At 56.7% G+C, this 25495-nt stretch overlaps 3 protein-coding genes across 3 annotated transcripts in view; 2 read left to right on the top strand and 1 right to left on the bottom strand.

Moving 5' to 3' along the window:
• LOC119093223 (roundabout homolog 1-like) overlaps positions 1–13866 on the top strand; it is a 65450-nt gene extending 51584 nt beyond the window's left edge. The window contains 10 exon segments of the mRNA XM_037216138.1: positions 2805–3071; positions 5802–6054; positions 6056–6291; positions 7351–7907; positions 8280–8499; positions 8865–9338; positions 9956–10191; positions 10550–10745; positions 11287–12039; positions 12419–13866. Coding sequence (XP_037072033.1) covers positions 2805–3071; positions 5802–6054; positions 6056–6291; positions 7351–7907; positions 8280–8499; positions 8865–9338; positions 9956–10191; positions 10550–10745; positions 11287–12039; positions 12419–12531 — 3305 coding nt within the window. The 3' untranslated portion in view covers positions 12532–13866.
• Positions 13867–16144: 2278 nt separating this feature from the next.
• Positions 16145–19408, top strand: LOC119093763 (small integral membrane protein 12). The gene is made up of 2 exons (XM_037216771.1): positions 16145–16224; positions 18578–19408. The coding sequence occupies exon 2, from the start codon at positions 18597–18599 to the stop codon at positions 18861–18863; it is 267 nt and encodes an 88-aa protein (XP_037072666.1). The 5' UTR covers positions 16145–16224; positions 18578–18596; the 3' UTR covers positions 18864–19408.
• Positions 19409–19742: 334 nt separating this feature from the next.
• LOC119093756 (uncharacterized) lies at positions 19743–23835 on the bottom strand. Its single transcript, XM_037216764.1, has 6 exons — positions 23446–23835; positions 22850–23019; positions 22281–22457; positions 21529–21633; positions 20974–21171; positions 19743–20638 (listed from the first exon to the last, which is right to left on the bottom strand). The coding sequence occupies exons 1-6, from the start codon at positions 23504–23506 to the stop codon at positions 20471–20473; spliced, it is 879 nt and encodes a 292-aa protein (XP_037072659.1). The 5' UTR covers positions 23507–23835; the 3' UTR covers positions 19743–20470.
• Positions 23836–25495: the final 1660 nt, after the last annotated feature.

Raw genomic sequence — 25495 nt, 5'->3', positions numbered from 1 at the left:
ACGGACTCGGGGCTGTCACGACGGTCGCGTGACGGCGCCGGCGTCTGCGGCAGGCAGAGCTATGCGTCAGTGCGCCAACCACCGTCTCCACGCGCCATGATTGCTCCCTTAATTGGCCGCTCGGTTAACGGGTGCCAGTCGGCTAAATTACCACTTCAAACTGTTGACGCGGGTCGATATTTCTACTACTTAGTCTGAAGCCTTGTGATAAACAGTCGCGCCTGCTACTCAAAGGCCTGGCGACGAGTGCATTATAGATAATCATTCAGCACGGCGCCCGGCCTTTGGTCCCTCGGCGTCGACGACATTTGTGGCGGTAACCAACGCGACAACGCTGCGGTTTACATTGTCTCTGATATCTGCGCGTCTTCCGGCGGCGCTAGATATGCCGGACTGTTGCTGGCGGCGGCAGAAGTGCCCGAGGCGGGTTTTACGAGCGCGCTGGGGGCCATCCAGACGGGGTTTCGTGCCGGCTGTTTTCGTCTGGCTGGGCTCTGGTCGGCTGAGCACGGGGCCAGGAGTGAGGAGGCCCTTTGTCTGGGGTTGGCTCTGGAAGAAGACAGGTCGTTAAGGTCGACCGAAAGTGTTGACATCCCGCGGAATATGGCGGCCGCAGAGCAGCCGCTTTGTTGGCCAGCGGCGGGTCTGGCTGGCCGTCTGTTGGCATCCACCTCTCCTGCGTCGTCTCCGGTTTGGAACGCCTAGTATTTCAGTAACATGATTTGGATGAATGCAGAGAATATTGGCGGGAAGGACGCGACGATCTAAAACGATTCGTTAAAGCCATCTGGGCTTTGTTTAACAAGGCTAATTCCCGTCTTTTCCGTGGTGCACTCCAAATAGTTACACGAGACTGGGTTTTTCCTTGTGACGTGCTGAACTACATGGAAAACCCTAAACAGTTGTTTACTAAATATGCCCTTAACTCCACACGGTCATGTGCAGATCGTTTAGTTGCTGCGCACGGTGAGCTAAAAACCCGACTCACATTCACGAAGATTTTACATGTCGGCATACTTATTACCTGGCCTGACCTGCCTAAGCAGACGCCGCCATTTCATGGCGCACTCACTGCACAGAGCGGTCCTTATGCACCGTGCTGGCTTACACGTCAGCGGCAGGCATTCTGGTGGACAGTAAGTCGTGTCGCCATGGCACTGTCAGCATTTGGAGAACGAATCCGAGACGCATTAGTTCGCCATTCGCCCGGGCACCCAGACGGCAGACGCCCGGACACCCAGACGGCAGACGCCGGACACCCAGACGGCAGACGCCCGGGTACCCAGACGGCACCCGCCTGGACACCCAGACGGCAGATGTCAGGGCACTCAGACGGCAGACGCCGAGCCGGCTCGGGTGCTGCCACACCAACATTTTGCAGCCTCGCAGATTGGCCCCTGCTTTTTATCGTTTTCATTTTCTGTCGGCGACAGATCCTTTGCCCGGAGACACCCGCCATTCGTCTTTAGCGCGGAAAAATATTGCGGGCCTGTAAGGAAGACGGATGGGTTTTGGCACAGGAGTTTTGGAGCGGTTGGGCAGTTGGACGACTTTGTTGCGACCAAGTGGAAGATGGCTTTTGCGTCGGGTCATCGTCCGGTCAGATACTGAGACGGAATCTGCGAGTTGCTAGTCATTGCATGCTGCACCATGCACCGTCGTCCAAGGGGCAGATAAAGTGGGCTGTTCCTTCAAAATTTGCTTTGATCTGAACTTCGGATGAAGTTGCCTGATCTGAATATTTGAACAGTTTTTGCCTTGCTTGTAACGTAAAACTCTAACCCTCCGCGGTCTTGAAGCTTTCCCGAAGATATTTGGTTCTTTTGGGATACCCTAGAATGTAGGAAGACATCCCACGGGTGTCTTACTCCACCTTTTCCAGGGGTCCAGATCCCTGTCACTGTGTAAGAGATAGGGAAATTGCGTGCCAACTTTCCCTCTGGTTCCATTTGCTTTAGCTGTTGGTTTGTTTTAGCTGTTAACACCGCATTAGTTGAAAAGCCCGGTCAAGTTTAAATAATGGAAAGTTCTCGTGAGTGCCTTAATTTTGTGGATCGTCCACAACTAAGAGCAGTGTTCATTAAGGACATCTTTTGCATGTTTGGTCATTCGAACAGCCATTCGGCAATGTTGGACGCATAGGTCGAGCATGCACTGTTTTTGCACCCAGTCACGGGCAGATACAGAGGAGAGATGCGGGAACATGTGGCCCTTCCTCCGATCACTCGGAGCAGTGGTGTGAAATTTATATATTTTCACTTGCACAGACCGTTTCCTACTCGCAAAAATCGGGATACCTCCCCCGATCACTTTTTCTGGATCCGCCTCTGCACCTGGTAGCGATATGTCGCCGGGTAGTCGGATCGAACTCCCCGGACCTGCGCGTCAGCGCAAGCTACAGATCTACTGACTCCTCGGCCGGAGCTTCGTAGACGGACCGCGAGTCGAAGACTGTACCCCAATCTGCCCCCGTACCTTACACCGAATGGGGCCGCGACTGAGCCTTGCTAATGCCACAGGCCAACTGGCGCGGCATCATCCTGCAGCATCCACAAGGACAAACTCCTCGCACCTATCGTCGTCTGAGGCCCGTCGCTCACGCTCTCAGACGCCGGGACCGCACCCACTCCGCCGCTAAGACCGCCGAGACCTGACCCGCTCCGCCGCTGGGACCACCAGGACCTGACCCGCTCCGCCGCCGGGACCTCCGGGACCTGACCCGCTCCGCCGCTGGAACCACCAGGACCTGACACGCTCCGCCGCCGGGACCGCCGGGACCTGACCCGCTCCGCCGTCCGTTTCAGTGCGTCCGCATCTACTGCGCGCCCCGACGGACGCGACGGTGCTGGTGGGCGACTCGGTCGACCTGGCCTGTCAGGTGGCCGGCGACCCGCCGCCCTCCGTCTACTGGCGCCGTCAGGACGCCCGCATGCCCGTCGACCGTATCAACGTGCTGCAGGACAAGACGCTGCGCATCGAGCAGGTGCGGCCGCAAGACGAGGGCACCTACGTCTGCGAGGCCGACAACCGCGTGGGCAGCGTCACCGCCTCGGCCACCGTCACCGTACACTGTGAGTATGGGGACGCGGCAGACGGGGCGGCAGACGCCGGGAAAGCGCTGCACCTCGCCGCGTCCAGCCTGTTTTGCTGTTTGGTTGAAGGTGCTGTTCTCTCACAACACCGCCTTCCGCAGTCGACTGTCGCACTGAGGGTTGTGTTGATTGCTGCATCGCGTTTGAATGCGTTCCTGTTTGTGTGTTCTGATGTGTTGCGTAGAGATACGCTGTTGCATAGTTGTTTTTCGCTCGAGTGAACGCTCCGAGTGGGGACAATGCAAAAGATATGTGATGTAAATTGTGCTGCCCTTCCGCCGGATAGAACCAATGGTCGGTATAATTTTCTGACGCTTCGCATGACCAGGCCACTGGCCACAGCCGATTGATGCTTATTTTGTCGGGTGCGCGTTATCACTAAGGATCAGAACATGTTAAGTTGTTATGATCTATTACGTGATTATCTGACGGGTGTTTTGTTCATTTACCGGATCAGCATCGTATGCAGTGATGTATAGCAGCTGCTCAGTTCCCTTATTATTTTCGGCGTTCAGCGAATAACTGTGGCGCACAACCATATCCGCGATCGCAGGATTATTAATTCCGCGTGATCGACGGATGCCCTTATACCAACGCTGTGCGTTCATTCCCAGAATAACATAAGAAATATCGCAGTGCCTACTTAGGACGGTATCAGATTTACAGAAGCGGAGTATTAGGATTACGAATAACCATGCTCCCGTATGAGCTTGACAATCTATATGGTGCCGGTTTGCTGAACTTAAACCGCTTTGGAATACCGGTTTGCTCAAGGTGTTCCTGTACGCCGTTGATGTGGTGTTAACTAACACATCAGAACACGATTAATGCGTCCAGGCTTCTCCCGTCCTTTTGCGGTAGCCGACGGCTTTGGGAATCGGTCCATCTTGATGGGCTTCCGACGGACGTGACAAGCACACAATACGCTCGCCGTCTGCCATTGAGATAAATCCACCAAATACATCGAAAACAATCGAAAGGGAGCGCCGAGAATTTCCACTGGACACTCCCTGCATTCTTCATTGATGCTGAAGTCCGCTGGCGGTAGAGATTCCGGCAGCGGCTCTGGCTTGGAGCTGGATCACGAGCTCACCGGCGCCGGCGCGCCATCGCCGACATTGGCGCGGCTCAGCCGTCCGCAGCTGCGCTCCATGGAAATCTGAGCGGCTCGGGAGGAGCCCAGGGCCATTCGGTCCACATGCCGCTCTCTAACTCATCTCGATGTCCGGCCGTTAGATTCAGATGCTGCAACTTTTCACTGCGATGCTCGCAGTTGTTTTATGCGTTTAATTAAATCGGCGGAGGAGAGGCTGGGTGGAAACTGGTTCTTCTTTCGCCCGGCGTCGCAGCTTTGGCCGGCGCCAGAACGTTTTGTGTAATTTACGAGCCGGGTCGGGGATACATTACGCTTAAACGGAGGACATTTTCTCGGTGTTGGTTTAACGGCACAGCTCAGTTGGGTTAAAGGCGCCACCGAATTCTTTCCGATCTGATTGGTTGGTCGTCGCAGCTGACGGTTCGGACGCAGAAACGAGGCGCACTTCGATGGATTCATTGGCACTCGCCAGTTCAGAAAATGTTTCTGCGATAAAGATGAGGTGACCACTAAAGGAAATCACCAGTGGGACTGGGAAAGAAATGTCAGAATGCAAATGTCTCGTTCTGCAACCGACGGGGATGTTTGAAGTAGCTGTTTGGGGTTTGACCATGAAAACTAAGTTGCAACATGAAGTATGTCATTGTTCAAAATAACTGGAGAAGGTGAAGAATAGCTTCTTTTTTTGTTTTAGAGATGGCTCTACGTGCTCAGAATTGTTCAAAGCTGGGATTGTTGCAACAATTGTCGACAACGAAGCGGACATTGCTCGATCCACCTCGCATTGTTTCTTTGAACCTAGTTGACAACTTCTCCATAACGGAAGGCGAGGGCAAAAAGTGATTGATGTTCAACATCTTTTACATGTTTGTTTCCCTCCGTATTTATTGAAAACCGAAACAACTCGTACACTTATAATTCAAATGTAATGGATGACATGAACACTGGTTTTCTTTGATAATCCCGTGGGTCGTGCACAGCAGATACGATTGCAGAAATAATTGCATTTTCCGACGTGTAGAAAACTTGTGCAATTTTTCTCGCTGTGGTTGGTTGGGAGCGTGCTTGGTAGCATTGCCTCAACCCTGCGATATTTCAAACAATGTGTTTCCGCCGTATCATATCAGTTTCACTTCACTAGCAGCTCCTGCTTGTAGTTCCGCTCACCTTTTTTGGAGCGCAACGTTACTTGAAGCTGCCTGTAGCCCTAAGTAGCGGAGCTGGTGACGTCACCTTGAATAACATCGCGAAAGCAGCTCAAACTTCTCCGCAGAAACTTAATGTTTACCGACGCTTCCGCCAGGGCTGCAGGCGTGGATGACCTGGGAGGTATTGAATTTGGAAAAGTGATGACCCATGATTAAGCGATGATTATGATATTAAGCTGCACCTTGCTAGCGAAGTTTGTCGAGCTCCCGCCCATTCAAAGTTCTTCGCTGCGCGTGCCAACATCGAGTCGTTGCTATAACGTCCGCGTTTAACACCACCTTTTTCCGCCTCTACATTTACCTTCCCTCCTCTCATAGCAGCTCTGCACTCTTCCACCCATTTCGTACATGGCTCTATCCCTCAACGCGCTGCCCCTCCTCTCACCCTCTGCCGTCCGCCGACAGCGCATCCGTCGTTCGACCGAGCCCCGAGCGACCGGCGTGTGGCGCGCGGCGAGAGTGTCACCCTGGAGTGCGGCGCCGCCGGCCACCCGACACCCACCGTCTACTGGACGGCCGACGGCAGCGGCGACACGCTCTTCGCCGGCGAGCAGCGGGGCCGCTTCAGCGTCGGCATCGACGGCAGCCTGCGGATCGACGAGGCGCGTCGCGCCGACCGCGGCTACTACGCCTGCACGGCGCTGAACGCGGTGGGCTCGGAGGTCGGTGCGCGCGCACCTGGAGGTGGCCGAGCAGGGCCGCGTGCGGCCGCCGCCCGTGCTGGCTGTGCTGCCCGGCAACCAGACGCTGCCACTCAAGTCGCTGGCGCTGCTACCGTGCCGGCCGGCGGACGGCGCCGGCGGCAGCGTCGGCTGGGAGAAGGACGGCCAGCCGATCCGGCGCGACAACCCGCGCACGCAGGTCGATCCCGACGACGGCTCGCTCAAGGTGGACGGTGAGTGGACAGGGAGCGGGAGTGGACACGGAGCGGGAGTGGACAGGGAGTGGGAGTGGACAGGCAGCGGGAGTGGACGGGGGCGGAGGTGGACAGGGAGCGGGAGTGGACAGGGAGTGGGAGTGGACAGGGAGCGTGAGTGAGGACTGACATTAGGAGGTGAACATTGAAAAACTTACCAACGGTTAAGCAAACATCGTTTTCATGATATTTTGTTTTCAGGTCCATTATTTAGCTCATTTGCTGTCTATCACTCGTCATTCGTCAGCAAACAGAATGACCAAGGCAATCAAAGATTCTGACCACCACTGTGATGTCGTTTCCTGGAAGCTTCATGTGCCCACCTGCTGCCACTTCGTCCCCTCGGAAGCTACATGTGCCACCTGCTGCCATGTCGTCCCCCCGGAAGCTACATGTGCCCACCTGCTCCCATGTCGTCCCCCCGGAAGCTACATGTGCCACCTGCTGCCATGTCTTCCCCCCGGAAGCTACATGTGCCACCTGCTGCCACGTCGTCCCCCCGGAAGCTACATGTGCCACCTGCTGCCACGTCGTCCCCCCGGAAGCTACATGTGCCACCTGGTGTCACGTCGTCCCCCCGGAAGCTACATGTACCACCTGCTGCCACGTCGTCCCCCCGGAAGCTACATGTGCCACCTGGTGTCACGTCGTCCCCTCGGAAGCTACATGTGCCACCTGCTGCCACGTCGTCCCCTCGGAAGCTACATGTGCCACCTGGTGTCACGTCGTCCCCTCGGAAGCTACATGTGCCACCTGCTGCCATGTCGTCCTCCCGGAAGCTACATGTGCCACCTGGTGTCACGTCGTCCCTCCGGAAGCTACATGTGCCACCTGCTGCCATGTCGTCCCCCCGGAAGCTACATGTGCCACCTGGTGTCACGTCGTCCCTCCGGAAGCTACATGTGCCACCTGCTGCCATGTCGTCCCCCCGGAAGCTACATGTGCCACCTGCTGCCATGTCGTTCCTCCGGAAGCTACATGTACCACCTGCTGCCATGTCGTTCCTCCGGAAGCTTCATGTGCCACCTGGTGTCGCAGATCTTCTCACCTCGGACAGCGGCACCTACACCTGCACGGTGACCTCTGCGGCCGGCGTGACCTCGGCGTCGGCGCGGCTGACCGTGGCCAACCCCACCAACCCCAACGTCAACTTCCACCGGCTGGCCGAGCCGGGCACGTACCCGTCGGCGCCGCAGCGGCCCCGCGTCGCCGCCCGCAACGCCAGCTCGGTGACGCTCGCCTGGCGGCCCGGTCAGCAGATGGGCGCGTCGGCGCTGCGGGGCTACACGGTCGAGTACTACAGTCCGGACACGGAGCGCGGCTGGGTGACGGCAGCGCGCCGCGTGGCCGCCGAGACCGCCACCGTCGGCGGTCTGCGCGCGGACACCACGTACGTGTTCGGCGTGCGCGCGGAGAACGGCCAGGGCCTGTCGCCGCTGTCGGAGCTCACGGCGCCGGTGCACACGCTGGCGGCGGTGCCGGAGGGCGCGACAGGGCGCCGCCTGGCGGAGGCCGCCCGCAGGCTGGAGAGCTTCACCGTTCGCCTGAAGACGGCGCGTGCCATCTCCTCCGACGCCGTCAAACTCAGCTGGAAGGTGTGTGTTGCAACGATGCGGAGGCGAGCGGGATGGGGGGGGGGGGGAAGTGAGTGGCTGGGGCGGGGGGGGGGAGACAAAGTGCGTCGAGGAGGTTGGTTTCGGAGGAGTTGGTTGTGTGCGAGCGTATCGATCAAGTGTACTTCGTCATTGTCTGTGCGTTTTGGCTCCTATTTGAATTCGAAAATATGTCTGGAGTACTAAGCTGGAGACAAGTTTTACCGAAATGCTGCGAAATTTACTATGACCTTTGGCAGTGTTGCGTGCGATTACGGTTGGCTATTTACTCTCAAGCAGTGGATGCATGCTCCTCGCGTGTCATTGCCTTCATGAGTTTTGCAAGTGGACAGCTCTTTGTTCCCTCTGTTTCAGATTTTGACCAATGCCGACTTTATCGATGGATTTTTGATCCGCTACCGCGACCTGTCGAGCGGGCGCTACGACGTGCTGAGCATCCACAACTCGGGCGGCAGCGCCTACATCGTGGCCAAGCTCAGAAAGTTCACCAACTACCAATTCTTCCTGGTGCCCTTCTACAAGATGGTGATGGGCAGGCCGTCCAACATGGTTGCGGTCCGCACGATGGAAGACGGTGAGTGGCGAGTCCGTCGACACTCGGACTTCGACGGGGCATCGCATGCACCTGAGAGAGAGCGAGAGAAAGAGAGAAAGCGAGAGTGAGAGAGAGGGTATATATATATATATATATATATATATATATATATATATATATATATATATATATATGGCTTGTTTTATGGAACCCTGGATTTGATTTCACTGCTGAGCTTGATGTTAACATGCCAACTCATTACCGTTAATGGAAATGGGGATGTCAGATAGAAAAAGCGCAGGAGCTGAACCTCAACTGAACATGATAAACTGACGGCGGTGTGTAAGGTTGCAGTAGTGAGGAGCGTCTTCCGTTATGCTGACGCGCCTCTCCACCTCCGACAGCACCCAGCGGTCCTCCACTGAACCTGACCGTTCGTCCCATCAACGCGACGGCCGCCGCCATCTCATGGCTGCCCGCGGCCGAGGCGGACCGCAACGGCATCACCAGCGGCTACCTGCTACACCTCAGCCAGCAGGGGGGCACCTTCCGCTTCAACGTCACCGTAAACGCCAGCACCACGCAGGTGATCCTGAAGAACCTGACGGCCGGCGCCGGCTACCTGATCCGCACGGCGGCCGTCAACCGCAAGGGCACAGGACCGCTCTCGGAGCCAGTCAGCTTCCGCACGGCCGACGGTGACGCCCCTGGCGGCGGCGCTGCCGACCCGCGGCTCGCCTCGCCCGTGAAGAACGTTGTGAGCGAGGTGTGGTTCATCGCCACCATCGGCGCGCTGGTTCTGCTGGCGCTGGGCGTGTTCGTGGCCGTGGTCTACTGGAGGCGGCGCCGCGAGAAGAAGGCGCTCGGAAACCTGACAGGTGAGCCGAGCCGCGGAGGAGGCGGACAGTGTGCGGGGGGGGGGGGAGCCGAGCCGCGGAGGAGGCGGACAGTGTGCGGGGGGGGAGCCGATCCGCGGAGGAGGCGGACAGTGTGCGGGGGGGGGGGAGCCGAGCCGCGGAGGAGGCGGACAGTGTGCGGGGGGGAGCCGAGCCGCGGAGGAGGCGGACAGTGTGCGGGGGGGGGGGGAGCCAAGCCGCAGAGGAGGCGGACAGTGTGCGGAAGGGGGAGCTGAGCCGCGGAGGAGGCGAACAGTGTGCGGGGGGGGGGGGGTAGAGAGGGCGTCGGACGAGACACGCCCATGACAACCAAAGAAACTGGCTAGCTGTGCATAGTTGAACGATAATCAGGCGCCTCAGCGCTAGGATTTTAATGATTGAGACCGCAGCTACCAAGATCATGAAGCCTTCTCCCGGGTTTAGTGTCCCAGAGTCTCCTCGGCAAAGCTCCGAGCGACATTAGCGTACAAGCCGCAACCGGCCCTCGACCACTGACCACACGAGCCACCCGTGGTGTCAGTATAGTCACGCGTCGTGGCACGCCCCGGTGCGACAACGCGCCGCTGGAGCGCTCTGACCAGCCGCTTCCTCCCCGTCAGTGACGTCAGGGAAGCCGGATGACATTTCGCTGCTGCCGATGCACGGCGAACGTGGCGCCCCCTGGGTGGAGGCGTCGTTCGACCGCGGCTGGCGAGGCCAGTTTCAGAAGGAGCCGGAGACGAAGCTGCTGAACTGCGACGTTGCGCCAATGGTGGCCGCTGAGTACGCCGAGCTCGACCAGCGAAACGTCAGCACGTTCTACGGCGCCCCTCACGGCTCGTACCGGCCGGGACAGGTGAGGCTCGTCGCATAACGTCAGTTTTTAGCCAGCTGGGGACGGGCATGACGGTGCAGATCAAAGCCGCTCTCATAAAGTGGGTTTATTCTTCTTATTGCGTGGTCGAGACATCGAGGAAAATTGCCCCTGGGGTGGGCTTGGGCCTTACGTGTTTCAGCTCTTATTGTGATTAGGTAACCTGCCGCACTGCCGCAGTATCGGCAGCGCGTCTTTCCCTAGCAGAAAAAGATTGTTTTTTAGAAAACAGATATTTCTCCACAGCCCGCTTTGCGTCACCTGTACACTGTCCCAGCTTTAATATGCAGATGGCACTGACAAGCAGCTACCATTGTCATAACACAATGTCTGTGTGCAGCAGGATGAGCCAGCTCCGTACGCCACCACTATGCTGCTGGGTGGGGCGGGCCGGCGTCCGGCAGCGCGTGGCTCCGGCTCCGAGGAGCCCGGAGTCCGGCGATCAGGGTCAGATGAGTCCAGCGGCGTCAAGAGGTCCGGCTCCGATTTCGGCGCGCCACCGGGCAGCTCCGGCTCCGGTGGGAGCGGACACAGAGGTGAGGCTGGGGCAGGCAGCGAGGGAAGCCGGCACCAAAGTGAGGCTGGGGTAGGCAGCGGAAGGAGCTGGCGCAGAGGTGAGACTGCGGCTGGCAGCGGAGGTAACTGGCACCGAGGTGAGGCTGGGGCTGGCAGCGGAAGGAGCCGGCGCAGAGGTGAGGTTGGGGCGGGCAGCGGAGGTAGCCTGCAACGAGGTGAGGCTGGGGCTGGCAGCGGGGGAGCCGGCACAGAGGCGAGGCTGAGGCTGGCAGCAGGGAGAGTTGGCGCAGAGGCGAGGCTGGGGCTGTCAGCGGGGGAGTTGGCGCAGAGGCGAGGCTGGGGCGGGTAGCGGAGAGAATGGGCGGGGAGGTGAGAGTTGGCCTGACACAAGCTTACATTTAAGCCCACAAGATCATTATGATATCGATTAAACTCAGCACAGCCGGCATTTCGCCGCATCATCTCGCTGGGCGCTTAAGGAAACAACCAACCATTGATAAGTGCAAGAGTAGAAGCATCCAGCCCGAGTGTACACGCACTTCATCCGTTCACGGGTTGCAGGTTCGAGGACTCCATGTTTCGACGGCCACCCCGGTGGACACCCGATGCTCGACTTCAGCGAGTTTGCGCCGCCACCACCGCAGTTCCCGCCGCCGGACCTGACGAACAGTACGCGCGCCTCGCACTTCCCGCACCTCCCGCACGGCGGCTCGGCGCCGTCCGTGCGCGGGATCGGTTCGCCGCACGCGCAGCGCCGCCCAGCGGTCAGCTCGGGAACCGGCAGTTCGCGGTCGGGCCGCTCGGCGTGCGGCCGCCAACCGCTGTACAACGTGAGCGGCGAGTCACGCGGCGGCCGGCCGGCGGAGGAGGCCGCCTACGAGTACGAGGCGGCGCTGCTTGTGGGACGGCGGCGCGGCCGCGCCGGCGAGCCGCGCCTCCAGCTGCAGGAGCGGCCGGGCGCGCCGCAGCTGCAGCTGTACGGCGCCCCGGACGAGTCCGAGTTCTCCGACCGCGGACCCAGCCCCGAGTCGTCCGTCAACGGCGAGACGGGCGGCAGCTGGGAGCCGACCAGCTGTGACGAGGGCAGCGACGACGCCAGCGCCGCCGCCGGCGGGCCGGACGATTTCGGCGAGTCGGTGTCGCGCGCCGCTCAGCAGGCGGGCATGACGGTGAACGGGGGCCGGTCGGCCGGCCGCCGGCGCGCTTCACCCTACTCCACGGACAGTGCGTACAGTGCACAGCCGCGTCCGCCGCGGCCGTACCGCAAGCGGGGACATCCGACGGCCAATACGCTGGACCGACCGTCCGGACCCGGTACGTTGTCGGTCTGGACCGTGCGTGATGCGTACAGAGTGTTGAGTACGGGTCTGAGATAGCTTTGGTGACGTCCATATATTGTGAGTTGGCTCAAAGAAACGACAGCAGTCTGCCCACACTGGCCAAAAGTTTTTTGAAATCACGTGTCGTAATATGGCATATCGGTTGATGCATTCCGATTTCTCTGAGTTGGTGGCTGGGGTGACTCCGACTGACCGAGAGTGGCAGCTCTCGTCCGCTCGGCAAACAGCGTTTTCAAACACCCCGAGTCATTCGGAGAAACTTGCGAACGAGTCACAAAGTTGCACTCGCCTTAGATCTATACTCGTGAATTTTTATCTCTAGGCTCGTTCTTCATCTGAGAACCACTTCACAGGCTCGAACATGGAGTCCTTCCATCCGAACGACTTCAACCAGCGTGGCTACCGGATCCCTGAGGAGCGAAACATCGGGGAGAACGGGCCACTTCTCGCCAATGGCGCATTGTGAACGCCCACACAGCTCCCAGGCTCGTCTCCCTGAGGAGAGAAACACCGGGGAGAACGGGCCGCTTCTCGCCAATGGTGCATTGTGAGCGGTCACACAGCTCCCAGGCGCGTCGTGGAGGGACGCCACATCGTGGGCATTGCGGACCGTTGAACTCTGTGGACTCCGATGCGCAGCTTGGTGGAGTCAACGCGACTGCAGTGCTGAGCCGTGGTTTAGAGTCAGACGTCGAGTAAGCTGAGAGTACTTGTGCCACTGTTCGTGTTTGGAGGTGGCGAGTTCTAGTTGACAATGTGATCCGTATGCTTCAGTGTCTCCACCTGGTTAACCATCGAACTCTGAGCTATGCCATTTTGTTATAGTAACCGCTTTCTTACTTTTATAGCAATAGTTTTGTGGTTCCACACCCACCCCGTGTCATATACGCACCACACTGAACAAAGCTAGGCAATAGGCTTTTGGTGGCCCCCATGTTTGAGAGATGGATTTTGAAGGCGTAACCCTTTTCAGTTATCTTCCATAGGTCCGACATACACACTGCCTTGCACTGATGCGCGTTTTGATGCTATATACCGTGCAATGCAGCATCAGTGATTTCGTTTGCGAGATTTTTTATCTAATCAATTGGTCGCGTTTAATCACATTACCCGATGAAAATTGTCTCCCCAATACGATTGTGACATTCAGGTCATGCGTGCCGCGGGTTGAGGAAGCCGTATTTGTGACACGAAGCTGTCCCCTGTGACCTGAACCTGCGAATGACAGACCGTGTCACCAAGTACCCTTATCTGAAGTGTATCATTTGCATGGCGATGTTTTCGGAGCAGAACCTATGCGCGAAGAACGCGGAGCTCACGTTTCTCCGTTAGGGAAAGTGAATGTGCCGCTGTCGTTTGAGCCACTCTCGCGTGCACCCGCCATATCCCCGACGAACCGCACCGCTCCGTACTCTGTACACGCGCGTGGGATGTGCCCAATGCCGTTCGTGGGTTCCTCCAGGGCACCCATCTCGCCCCTACAGCCGTGTTGTAGGTGTTCCGCCAAACTGGTGCACGTTCAGGCTGTGATAATGTATACGTCGATTGTGCAGGGCAGTACGCCGGCGCAATAATTCCCTTGTGATTGTGGACGGCTGGATGTCGGCGTGTAAGACACTGGCGGACGTCAGCCTTGCGCGTGCGATGACGTGGGAGGGTCCGCGCGGCGGATGCCGGAGGGGGCCAGCGCAGGGGACATCGAGAAGCGATGTTCTGGGGCGGTGGTCCTGCTAGTCACTTTACGAGCTCACCGCGTCGTCGCTTTGCCGTTGAGTACTGTCAATAAACGCTCGATTTTTAACGGCGACTTGATGTGGAACGTCGGGCTAGTCGTTTGTCAGTTTCGTCGGCTGCACATCGGCTCCGCCTCGGCTCACATTATGGAGGTGGAGGGGCGAGGCACCAGAGGCCTTTATTTGCTTCATTTTTTCTATGCAGCGTCTACATCGTCGAGTTTATTTATTAAGCGAGATGTTAATTTCGCAGAGTTGGGAGCCTACCACTGCATACCCTTTTCTGTGACGGAAGCCACGGTTTTGGCATACCGTACATATTGTCGTCCCGTGCAGAGAACTGTTATCGGATTGGTGCTCTACTTTAATAGAGCTCATGGAAGCATGCTGCTGTTATATTCTCGCGTCGTTGGCCAGCGCGCCGCGCTAGCCGTTACCGCGGAATATGACATTGCACCAGTTGCGATATTAATGTATTGTGGCTCAGATTAATTACGTACTTGCTCCGCTTGCCAACCGGTATAGGCGGGCGGGCCCGAAATGCTTTGTTCAGTGTTCACTGCAGAGCAAACCTGGCATAGCGCACCAGCCACCGGGAAGGGAAACACAATCTCACTGCGCTTGTTTCTTACACACAAAACTCGAATTGAACCAGTTACTTTATACTTCAAACACTGATACTCGCCTTAGAATTTGTTTCACCATCAAACAATTATGAAAGCATATCTTATACGAACCTTGGCACAGAGTGCAGACACTTAGAGACACATGAGAGAGCCTCCCCTCCTCCCCCTCCTTAAAGGCCGCAGGGTCCCACCCTCTGTAGTTCGTCTCCAGTGACCCACCCCAGAGAGGCCCCGGTGCGGAGCGCCCCGAGAGACCGTCCATCATGTCCCACATAACGCGCGCGCTGGGACGAGACGTTTGCCTCCTCGCGCATGCTCACAACTCGGCTGTCGCACCTGGGGTACTTGGAACGACTGCTTCCGCCACCTAGCGGCCGGGCGCGGCTCCAGTGCCGGCGTAGCCGACAGTTCGGGTGACGACCACCTGGCGACAGGCCTCCGAACCAACCACCGCGGGGTCTCGGAGGCGACCGGGCCCGCGACGGATGGGGGGCTGCACCCGCGTTCCTTGCCACTTACGCGCTCAACGCCAGCCGTGAATGGTGTGTGTAAGATAACGAAACAAAGAAGAGCGCGGCTGACTGTATTTAAAACATTACCGGCACCTCCTTGCACACGTCCCCCGCGCCTCTCCCGCCAGGCAGAGCTGAGGAGACGACCCCCACGTATCGGCCGGCCGGCTCGGCGTGCAGGCGGCACAGTAAGAGTCCATATCGTAGTGGATGAAATACTTAACACTGAGGTGCTGTACTACGAGCCCCAATCAAAAATGCCATGGCTGTCTGCGCAGTGGGAGGTATAGGTAATGGATTTCCGCATCGGGTTAGGCGCGAGGTTAAACACATGGATTGATGTCCATCAAGGTGAGCACACAGACGCGGTGTGTGTCATACGTGTTGGAATCAGGGGCGGATCCAGGATTATAACAAGGGAGGGCAACGCTTCATTGTGGTGCCACCTGGAACTTGGTGCCGCTTGAGAATCGAGGTTTGGGTCCATGGTGTTGCTGATGGACTTAAGTGCATGACGAAAATGAAGATTAGGGGCCATTTATGGTGCCCCTGAAATTAGGTGTCTCTTGAAATCAAAGGTTATGTGGATAAGAAGTGAGGATATTGGTGTCCCTTCGCCATGATCTATTTGTGCCCCTGCGGCCCGAAGGGTGCATGGCTCCGTGCCCCCCCCCCCCCCCTCCCCCATCCTCCGGATCCTCTGGACTGAAGTACATGCAAGGACCAATGCAAGATGTGGAGGTCTTGTTCATTGCTTGGTCATTTTAGCCTTTGGGGCAGAGTGGCACCACACATATGGCTCAAGGCTGAGGAAAACAGTACTTTGCTTGTTTCGCGACATCTCATCACGCTTTTTTTGCTGGATGACAAAACACGTTCATGATTCATCGCATTGTTCTGCATACGCGGAATATGTATGCATCGAGCATATGTACCTGCGAATCTCGTAGAACTGCAAATTTGGTGAGGGTTTGTATCAAACAGATGGTATTCCAAAGAGGAAACACTGAGAAAACACACACAAACACTAAATTAGCATCTCCGTAAGAGTTTGCCCGTGCCCTATATTTTCTCTACTCTGAAACGAGTTAAGACATTCGCTCAATTTGGCCACCGATATCCATATAGAGATGTCACACTGTCTGGCGCAACTAATACAAATCCTGTGGGTTTCCGTCAATGGTAATGTAGCCGCGAAATCACCGAAGGGGATCGACTTCGCGGGGACTTTGGTGGGCTCGGACGGAGTGTGGTCGTTCGTATTTGTGAGAAGAGAATCGCAGAGAAGGTTGGTAATTTGTTTGCGACGGGTCAAATGACTGGTCATTCTGTCAATGTCCCGGTTGAGGAGCTATTGTGCTTGATGGATTGGTCCTGAGCTGTCCCGTAAATTCTACTGGGCTAGTCGACAAAAAATGCATCCATTGCACCAGACTCTTACGTGACTGTGGTGCCTTCAGCGCTTTGATGCCAGTACACTCTTCTGCCATACTGTGGCCATGTCAAATTGCACCAAATTTTCAATTAGTTGTTTTTAAAAAGTACTGGGCATGCTTGTTTAAAATAACCAATGCAATATATGAATTACTCAAAATGTAAGCTACCTACCAGTGTAAAGAAATCCACCCACTGCTCTGGATGCCTCATGTCATGCCCTGAACTGGAGTATGTACATTAAATTCAGCCTGTCAAAAATGTGTTGAGGTAAACAAGGCTGGACATGTCTAGCTATGGGAGGCTGGGCTTAGTGTGAGGCTTCAATCAATTCAAGCATATAGAGAGCCTTCGCTTAGTTTCACACTAGCCCCAGCCTGAGGGCACCAATTAATTGTAAGGATTAACCAGCAGGTAGTTGTATTGCAGGCTGTTGCTGAACTCAGGCCATACCACATTGTGTAGATGTTTACCTTTTTTAGCAACATGATTTGTTGTAACATTTGCTCTTTATGCACTGATATTGTTGATGTCATTGCATGGAACTGGGGAGGAGGCTCAGATTTATGGCATACCTTTTAAGCAGCAAACATATTTTTTGCTGCCTGACCTCTGAGGTATGGGATGGATAGTGAATCTTAGAAAGAACTGCTTCAAGCATTTTGCACTAGGTTTGACTGCTGAATATTATGGTCTCAACCTGGTTGTTTCACAATGCCAGCTGGCAGCAGCTGATTGCATGCATGTGAGATTTCTTGCATACCATGCTTGATTGATGTAAATCATTTCAAAATAATTAGTTCAGGATATTTTGTAGCACTTAAATTATGTTGAGGGTGTTATCTCTACTCACTACTGTGCTATATATTTTTTCATGTGTATATCACACAGGTGTTGAAATAGAGTGTCTTGTTGGATGTAAGAGGATAGGGATATATTGTATAAGGAAATGTGCACTAATCCTATCATTTATCTGCTAAAACGCTAAGTTATACAGTCAAGATGTCATGACTTATCTGTCATATGACTATACGTGTCAGCTGTTATTAAATGTCATTTTCTATCATATTAAATGTCATGTCATATTCTATCCACACCTATAGATGCCATCTTTTCCATTATGATATGATCTTAATTCTGAAAAAGAGCTGGTGAGTGAAAGCTCCTGGTCATGTTTAATTTCATGAACCTTTCCTTAAACCAGTTTTCATGATTTCCACAGTGAAATGCCAAACAGACAGCAGCAAAGTTAATGCTTTGAAATTGATATAAGCAATAATGGCCAGTTGAGCTAATTGACTCATAATCTGCTGTTAAATGCCAGCAGTCAAATGCCAACCTGATGCCAATGCACATGGTACCCATCAAGCTGAATTGCTGCATGCCAACACCACTTCAAAGCTCTACAGAAGGATTGAGATGGCATATTATTATTACAGATGGAAGGTGTTTAGACTACCATTCTCTGTGGCATCTTAGAATTTACTCATGTTTCGGCCAGTTGATTATCCTGGCTGTTACCAGGTGCTGGTCAGTCCTGATTAGCACTGGATGGTGTTTGGCTGTGAGCCATGTATATGTCACAACCTGAATTGTCTCCTTGGAATTGCCGGTGTTCAAACTGGAGTCTTCTGCTTATGATCCTAGGCTGCTTCTGCTGAGTGAACTGAGGACAACTAATTGAAACTATTTAACTATTTGAAACATTGTGTGCATACTAGCACATCAGATGGGGATGACTTTCAGAACAGCTATGCCAGGCAGTAATCAAAATATTTCTTGACAAATGAGAGGTGGTTTATTTTTCCTGTCAGTCATGCCAATAATGACTATAAAAATGAGGTTGAAGCAAACATGGCAGTTATTTGTGCATGCTTGTGTCACATGTATACAGGAGCCAGGTATTGGGCTGGGACATTTTTTTTTAGTTGTAGGTTCGTAATTCATCTGCTCAAAATATATGCATCTTACCTGCAAGAAGAAGATTGAACACTTAACAGCAGATTGCCAATTATCATCAGAAGCAGTATTACAGCAAACATTGCAGAATAAGCTGTGGCTGCTTGCAGCTTGCAAGAGATGCATTTTTGTTTTATTTTGCATTTCAGTGAAGTAAAAGTGGAGCAGTCCGTTGTTAGCATTGACACCTCACGGCCGCCCTGTTCGTTGTTAGCATTGCCACCTCACCGTCACCCCTGCCTGCCCAGCCAGCTGCCGGACGCCGCCATGCTGCCGGCGCTGATGGTTGTGCTGCGGACGTACGCGCCGGTGATCACGCTGCCCGTCGCTGCGCTGGTCGGCTTCGTCGGCTACAACCTGGAGAGTCTGTTCGACCGGAGCACTCCGGCGCCGCTAGAGGGCGTCAAGGACTCGCGCGAGGAGCGCCGCCTGGAGGACGCCGCTGCAGCCGTCGGCTCGCTCAAGGACAGGACATTCGTGCCCAAATCAGTCTTCGAGAAGAACGTGTCGCCCACGCTGACGAAGCCCAGCTGAGGGCGGGATAAGCAGTAGGTTGATTCGTGTTCGCCGTGTGCGGACGATGTTGATGGTGTGGTATTGTGCTAGGCTATGTTGGGACAATGCTGCGTTTCGGAAACGCTTCGACGTGACGTCGGACTTTTGAGGAGACATGTTGTTTTGATGACATCACTGTAAAATGCTTGACTGTATAGCGCACCGCGTTTGTTGACACCCATCTCACTAGTGGCGCGGACAGGCTCGTTTTGTCTGGAAGAATGACACATTTGTCACCTTAAAAATTACTTGCGGTGACAATGCCGTTTCGTTTATCTGACAATGCCGCTTTTTAGGAGAGGAGAGGGATTTTCGTCGCATGTTCAGGAAAACAGTCGCGTTGTGTGAATCATGACAAAGTGTTGGTGAGTGTTTGCGCGTGAGCCAGCTCGTCCACAGGGCTCGGTGCTGCTGTTCTGGCGATGGGGCATCATCTGCGATCTGGATGAGATTTGGGAGCATTGTAAGCATAGCGGTCACGATTGTAGAGGTTACCAAGCTGCAATACATGCCCTGGGTACAGCTTTTGCACATTGTGGGCGCCGATTGTGCGCCAGCTGTAAATGACGTCAACAAGAAAAGCTCCTGCGTCCAGACATTTACGACAGCTCGAGTTGTTTTTGTGCAATCATGTGAAATATAATTACGGTCGTATGATAGCCGACAGCGAGTTCTGTTGCTCGCATAAGCCTCTAACACTGGGTTCACTACAGCAGCCAAACTGAAGTAGCAGACAACTAGGTTCCAACAAATGAAGGTTATCCTGCATTACATGTCAGGTGCTTCCAAAAAAGTAAATGTGTGTAGACCGGGAGTTGCAGTATGGCCAGAAGGTGCTAGAGGCTGCCTTTTCGTGGATGATTTTATCTCATGTATTCATCTGATAGCCCGCTTACACGCGCTTAACTAATACCGGACCATCCTATAACCACTGCTTTATCAATCACAATTTTCTCATCGATAGTGTCCAACTCTTAGCAAGCTAGACATTCCCCTCCACAATCTCGACAACACATCTGAAGGAAGCCGCGGCAGAAATGTCCACCGCTTCAACGCACATCACCCAGCAAATGCTCATCACCGTCTCACGCGGAGCGAGAGCAGCGCGCCGTCGGTTGGGGCAGCCGCTTCTTAAACGCAGCAGCCCGCTAGAGCCCACAGTAATATGACGGTCGCGTGTGTAACAAACAAGGTCTCCAGCAGCTTGCATCCAGTGAACCGCACATCGGTTTCAGCTGTACAAAGCCACAAACTCGCCACGTGTCTGCGGTGCCCTGCCCTACGGGCCGGCCACTCCACGTCGCCGTGACGGTCTAAATCCCTGGTGAGAGGGAGAGAGAGAGGGAAGGAAAAAGAAAGAGAACGAGAGCAAAACTTTCGAGGCTTTGGAGTCTATAGACGGGCGTCCATGGCGGAGTACATGTTCGGTACGGAAGGCGAGGCTGCTCTCAGTGCGGCTGCGCGCGCTGGGCGTGCCCGCACGCCAGAGTCAAGGTAGCGAGGCTGGAGCGACGCTCCGCGACCGCGGACCCCGAGCCTGCAGGCATGTCCGGGGCGGGTGGCCGCCTGGGCTTGACAGCTGCCCTTCAGAGTATGTAAACGTTGAGGTTGTCGTTGCGCAGCGAGACCTGGGCCTCGTGCAGGATGCGCAGCCGCGGTCCGATGGGCACGCCCAGCTTCTGCAGTCGCTCCTCCGTCATGTAGGGCAGCTCGAGCATCCCGATACGTTCCCGCTCGAACAGGGTGGCGTATTTCTGCCGGAAAAAGGCGCGGTGCGTCCTCATCGGTACACGCACGCTGACTTTGTGTCCCAGACAACCGGCTCACCTTTTACTCATCCCATGATGGATCGCCTTGCACCTGTATCCCAAACTAGATTGCGTTCCCTATCAAAGGTTCACCAATCAAATTGCATTCCATACCAGAGGTCCATCAATCAGACTGCATCCCACACCAAAGGTCCACTACGCACCAGACCAGCAGTCCACTTCCGCATCCAAGACCATCAGCTCACTCTGCATCCCAGGACGGCAGTTTATCTCGTGGCCCAAACCACCAGTTCATCCAGGATGCTATCTGGCCCACACACCTCGTATCCTAGCTTGTTGAGGAAGAGCCGCAGCAGGGGCGGCTCGTCGCCGAAGAAGCGCGTCAGTTTGCGCACACGCGCCGGCTGCGTGAGCGAGGCGGCGCCGCTACTGAGCAGGCCCCAGTTGGCGCCGGGCCGCGCACCGCCGCCAGGGACCTGCCGCAGCTGGGCCAGCTCACTACGGATCGACTCCATCTCCTGCGGCGGTGGTCAAGGCGCCGGTCAGCAGCGGTCAGCAGCAATCGGCAGCGGTCCGGCAGCTGTCAGTAGCGGTCAGCAGCGGTCAGTAGCGGTCCGGCAGCGATCAGTAGCGGTCAGAAGCGGTCAGTAGCGGTCCCCAGTCAGTAACGCTCGACCTGCCTCACGGCATGGCTACAGAAGGGTAACCGGAAGGCACTCATTTATCACAGGGCAAATATATCTTAAGGTATGGTCAATGATCGTCGCAGCGAGTCCGCAGCGGGTGGGCGAGACCGCTTTTAGCTAATTTAAGTTCCAGCTGACTTTGGCATTGACCGATCATCGGCCCCCGCCTGGCGCCACGTGACCACTGACCTGGAACATGAGGTGCTGGGTCCGCATCTCAGAGGAGAGGTGGGCCACGCTCCTGGCCAGAGTCACCACGTGACTCTCCAGCCGCTGGAACCGCTTGTTGATCCCCTAGAGAACGAGCGAGGATTCATGTGGTCACACAGCGTTGCCACATACATACGCTTGCATGCATTTACACCACGTTAAATGTTCGTTATTGGCTGCAAGAACATTTTAAAACGTTGCTCCGACGCAGTCCTGTCTCGATATATGTCGTGATTCATCAGACCACTTCTGTTCTACCAGAGAGCGCAAACACACTGACAGGCATTCAGAGATAGCCACAGAACGGTATATTTCCAGTCAGGATATGTTGTCAGCAGAGATATCTAGCACACCTGTCCAGCAACTCTAGACCACCTTCTTTCGATATGCAGCCAGTCCTGGAGCAGACACAAAATGGTGGCTTGAGCTGTTTGCGGGTTGTCATCTTGGAATACACAAGCTCTGCGCCTATCATCCCAAAATGTCCCGGGGCCTGCCGTCAGTCAACGCCGGCCGAGTCTGCTTTACGCTCAGCCACCTCCCGCGCACCTCAAGCCGGGTGTCCCGGATCCCGCCGTCATTCACCGCCGGCCGAGTCTGCTTTACGCTCAGGCACCTCCCGCGCACCCCAAGCCGGGTGTCCCGGAGCCCGCCGTCAGTCACCGCCGGCCGAGTCTGCTTTACGCTCAGCCATCTCCCCCGCACCCCAGGCCAGGTGTCGGGCGCCTCACCTTGGCGTCTCTGAGCTGCCTGCGGTCGTCGCGGCGGCGGTCGCGCGCGGGCCGGCCGCCGATCGAGGAGGGCAGCGAGGAGACGCTGCCGCCGCCTGGCCGCGGACGACTGGTGCCGCCCCTGGCCGGCCGCGGCGCCGTCGGGCTCCGCCCCTGGCCGCCCAGCAGCCGCAGCACCTGTGGTCGGCCAGCCGCCGTCAGCCTACGCCAAGCTAATGTCGGTGGCGGCGGTGTTTGTCTGTGGCGAAATAGTGTGGCACAACGGGCCGAAAAAAGGCAACACCTAGCGTGCGGAGATGATGTCGCATAATGTGAGGTAAAATATTGCTGGAGAAGGCAGGGAGGCCAACTAAAACGGCCTGTGTTTCACAAATTTCGAATCAATCGGTAGTTGTGCAACGTTGATAACAACGCTGACAGCGACACGGCGTAATCCGAGGTTTGTGTACAGACATTGCGAGTACTATACTGCGATGACGCAAACGCAGCAGCGCGGTTAGAGGAGACAAATGACGTCAATGCGTCCCGTCCCGTCCCGTCCCGTCCCGTCCCGTCCCGTCCCGTCCCACCTCGGAATACATGGTGCCCAAGCTCTGCAGCTGCTTGCGGACCGTGGGCCCGTCGAGTCCAGCCTCCAGCACGGTCGATTCGTCGTCGGTGGTCTGGTCTGTGGTCTGGTCTTGCGCCGACTCCAGTTCCCGGCCGGTGGTCAGCGAGGCCAGGTCGCCGCCCAGCCAACCTGCCCGACGGCAGAGTGGTGAGGGTCTCCGCACCGCGGCGTTGCTAGACGGAGGGCTGCGATGCAGCTGTTGTCCAGGGGTACAGCTGTGGGGCGGGCGCGGGGAGAGCGTGGAACAAGCAACAACCAGCATGGTTTGAGCGCGTCTCTGTCAAAGCCATGGTGATGCAGCATCAACAAAAAGTCTTGATGACTACACGCATTCAACTTGGACGACTTCTCCCGAGCAGGGCCGGGCATTTTGATATACATGTTAAGCATGGTCAAGCAACATTCCCCGTGCATGACCTACACCTGCTGCACTGACTGTCCCTGAGTGCAACCTTGACCCGGGTGACCGAAGCTTTCCAAGTACGGTCACGACCTGCTTCCACGGAAATATCTGCGTCCGGGGCTGATCGGGTCAGGTTTCAGCGGGGCGCTGACCTGACGTTCCGGTTCGATTGCCTGTGGCGCCTCGCTGCCGGGCTCGCTGCTCTCGGGTCATCACTGGAGACTCCTTGCTGTTCCGGGGCGCCCAGCCGCGGCCCTGGCTTGCGCCGGGCGTTCGCCGCGTCGCCGAGCCAGAGCCTACCCTGCCACCGGGGAATGGGCCGGCGCCGGGCGCTGCGGCGTCCTCCAGGAGGTCGGGCTGACTGGAGCCGACGGCGGCCGGCTGGGCCTGCCCGCCGCCCGGTCTGGAGGACAGGTGGGGGGTGGTGACGGGGGACCGGGGCGGTGAGCCATCCAAGGCCGGCAGTGGGGGCGTGGCGCCGCCGCCGGTCCCCGAGGGCGGCGCGGTGACCTCGGGTCGGCGAGAATGGGGTTCCAGGATCTGACGCAGCTCCGTCTCTGCCACGCGGTCTTGCCATTCGGGCTCCATGCCTGGAAAGGGCAACGTGGGGACGTGATGTAGAACCTTTCTTACTGGAAATGCTCGAACATCCCCAACCTTGTTTCGTTTACGAACAGCTGATCAAGCGCTACGGTCCATATATGTGCTTTTTAGTCGACTAGTTGTCCACACCACCCAACATGAATCACTTCACTTCAAGTTCGCTGATATTTCAACTGGATCAGTCTCATGACGCAATAGAGTTGCGTGGACTGCCGAAGCTATTCCGGAATCAAGCATAACCAAACAGCTGCATAACATGACGTGTTGCCATTCCTGCCAGTCTGGGGTGTCACTTTCTAAAATCGTTTGGGGAAGGCTGGGCCAACAAGGTTGACCTAACCTGCACCTTAATCCTGATTTCTTCCCCTTGATTTCGGCCCGTTTGATTTGTACCCCAGTTGCTGGAATTTTACTTTAAAAGTATTTGATAGGTTTGAAACTTGTTTTGATGTCGAGGAATGACTTCCTATTTGAAGCCAAAGTAATAGCGATGATGGTATACGATGATGATTTATCGATAGCTATGTGTTTACATAACTACTGTACCAGCAGCTCAGGGACGCTTGCTGTATCGCTGATCTGCATCTCTGCATTGCATCTCCTTTTGATCACAAGCACTGGTAGAGGGGAGGGGGGGGGGGGGGGGGGCTCAGAAGAGCACTCAGGGGGCTCGTCATTGTGGGCTCAGACGTCCTTCCCCTACGAAAGCCTACAAAGTAACGCCCTTTTCTGGGTGCAGGTCTTATCCAGCTCGTACCCGCGTGGCCGCCGCGCTGGCCGGACGGCTGCTTCCGCGGGCGTCCGTCCGAGTCCAGGCTGGAGTCAAGCTGCGCCGGCGGCGCCGCCTGGTGAGCGCCGCCGTGCGCCGGGCCCGGCGTCTGGCTGCGCAGCGCCTCCCCCGGCCGGCTTCTGTCGGCGCCGGTCTGCTCCTGGCCCGCCTGCTCCTGTCGCGGCGTCAGGTCCAGGTGAGAGGACACCGGCGGGCCTTGCGGCGCGGCATGCCTCGGAGCCGATGCGCCCGCCGGGCCGCGCGGCGCCTGGCCGTACCCGCCGTCCGTCGGCAGCCGGCTCTGGCTGCCCTGGCGGCTCAGGTAGTGTCCGGGCGGCGGGAGGCGGGTGCCGTACGCGGGCGGCGGCGGCCGCGGCTGGTGCGGAGAGAACCCGCTCGGCGGCGGTGCTCGCGGGCTGCCGGGGTACGCCTGCGCCGGCGGCGGCCGCTGCGGCCGGGCGTCGCCGGGCCTCTGTGCGTGCGCGCCGTACCCGCCGCCGCCCTGTGGACCAGGGGCGGACGTGCGCGAGTAGCTGTGCGCCTCGTGGTACCCGGCCACCGGCGGGGAAAACTCGTGGCCACCGTTGATGTAGCCCTGGCTGCCGTGGTACTGGCCATCAGAGGTGAGACCGTTGGTCAGTGGACGGAGCAGCTGCGGGGAGCCAGGCCCGCCGCCCGGGCCGCCGTACTCGCCGTACTCGCCGTACTCGCCGTAGCGCGCCGCCCGGCCCCGCGCGGCAGCCTCCGCCGGCCAGGGCGTCCGGTCTCCAGGCGCGCCAGCCTCCGCCGCCAGCGAACGCGGGCTGCTCCGCTGGGGCGCGCCCCGGCTG

The sequence above is a fragment of the Pollicipes pollicipes genome, unplaced genomic scaffold (assembly GCF_011947565.3).
Source record: "Pollicipes pollicipes isolate AB1234 unplaced genomic scaffold, Ppol_2.1 Scaffold_4002;HRSCAF=4701_pilon_pilon_pilon, whole genome shotgun sequence".
NCBI classification, from domain to species: Eukaryota; Metazoa; Arthropoda; class Thecostraca; order Pollicipedomorpha; family Pollicipedidae; genus Pollicipes; species Pollicipes pollicipes.
The sequence above is the reverse complement of the archived record's forward strand: the minus strand, read 5'-3'. Positions and strand labels throughout refer to the sequence as shown.

Excerpts from the sequence above, each read along its gene's own strand:
- LOC119093763 (XM_037216771.1), top strand. The coding sequence starts at position 18,597 with ATGCTGCCGGCGCTGATGGTTGTGCTGCGGACGTACGCGCCGGTGATC.
- LOC119093756 (XM_037216764.1), bottom strand. The coding sequence starts at position 23,506 with ATGACCCGAGAGCAGCGAGCCCGGCAGCGAGGCGCCACAGGCAATCGA. Across the intron at positions 23,020-23,445 it reads CAATCGAACCGGAACGTCAG|GTTGGCTGGGCGGCGACCTG; the intron begins GTCAGCGCCCCG and ends GCCGTCGGGCAG. Across the intron at positions 21,172-21,528 it reads CCCAGCACCTCATGTTCCAG|GAGATGGAGTCGATCCGTAG; the intron begins GTCAGTGGTCAC and ends CCACCGCCGCAG.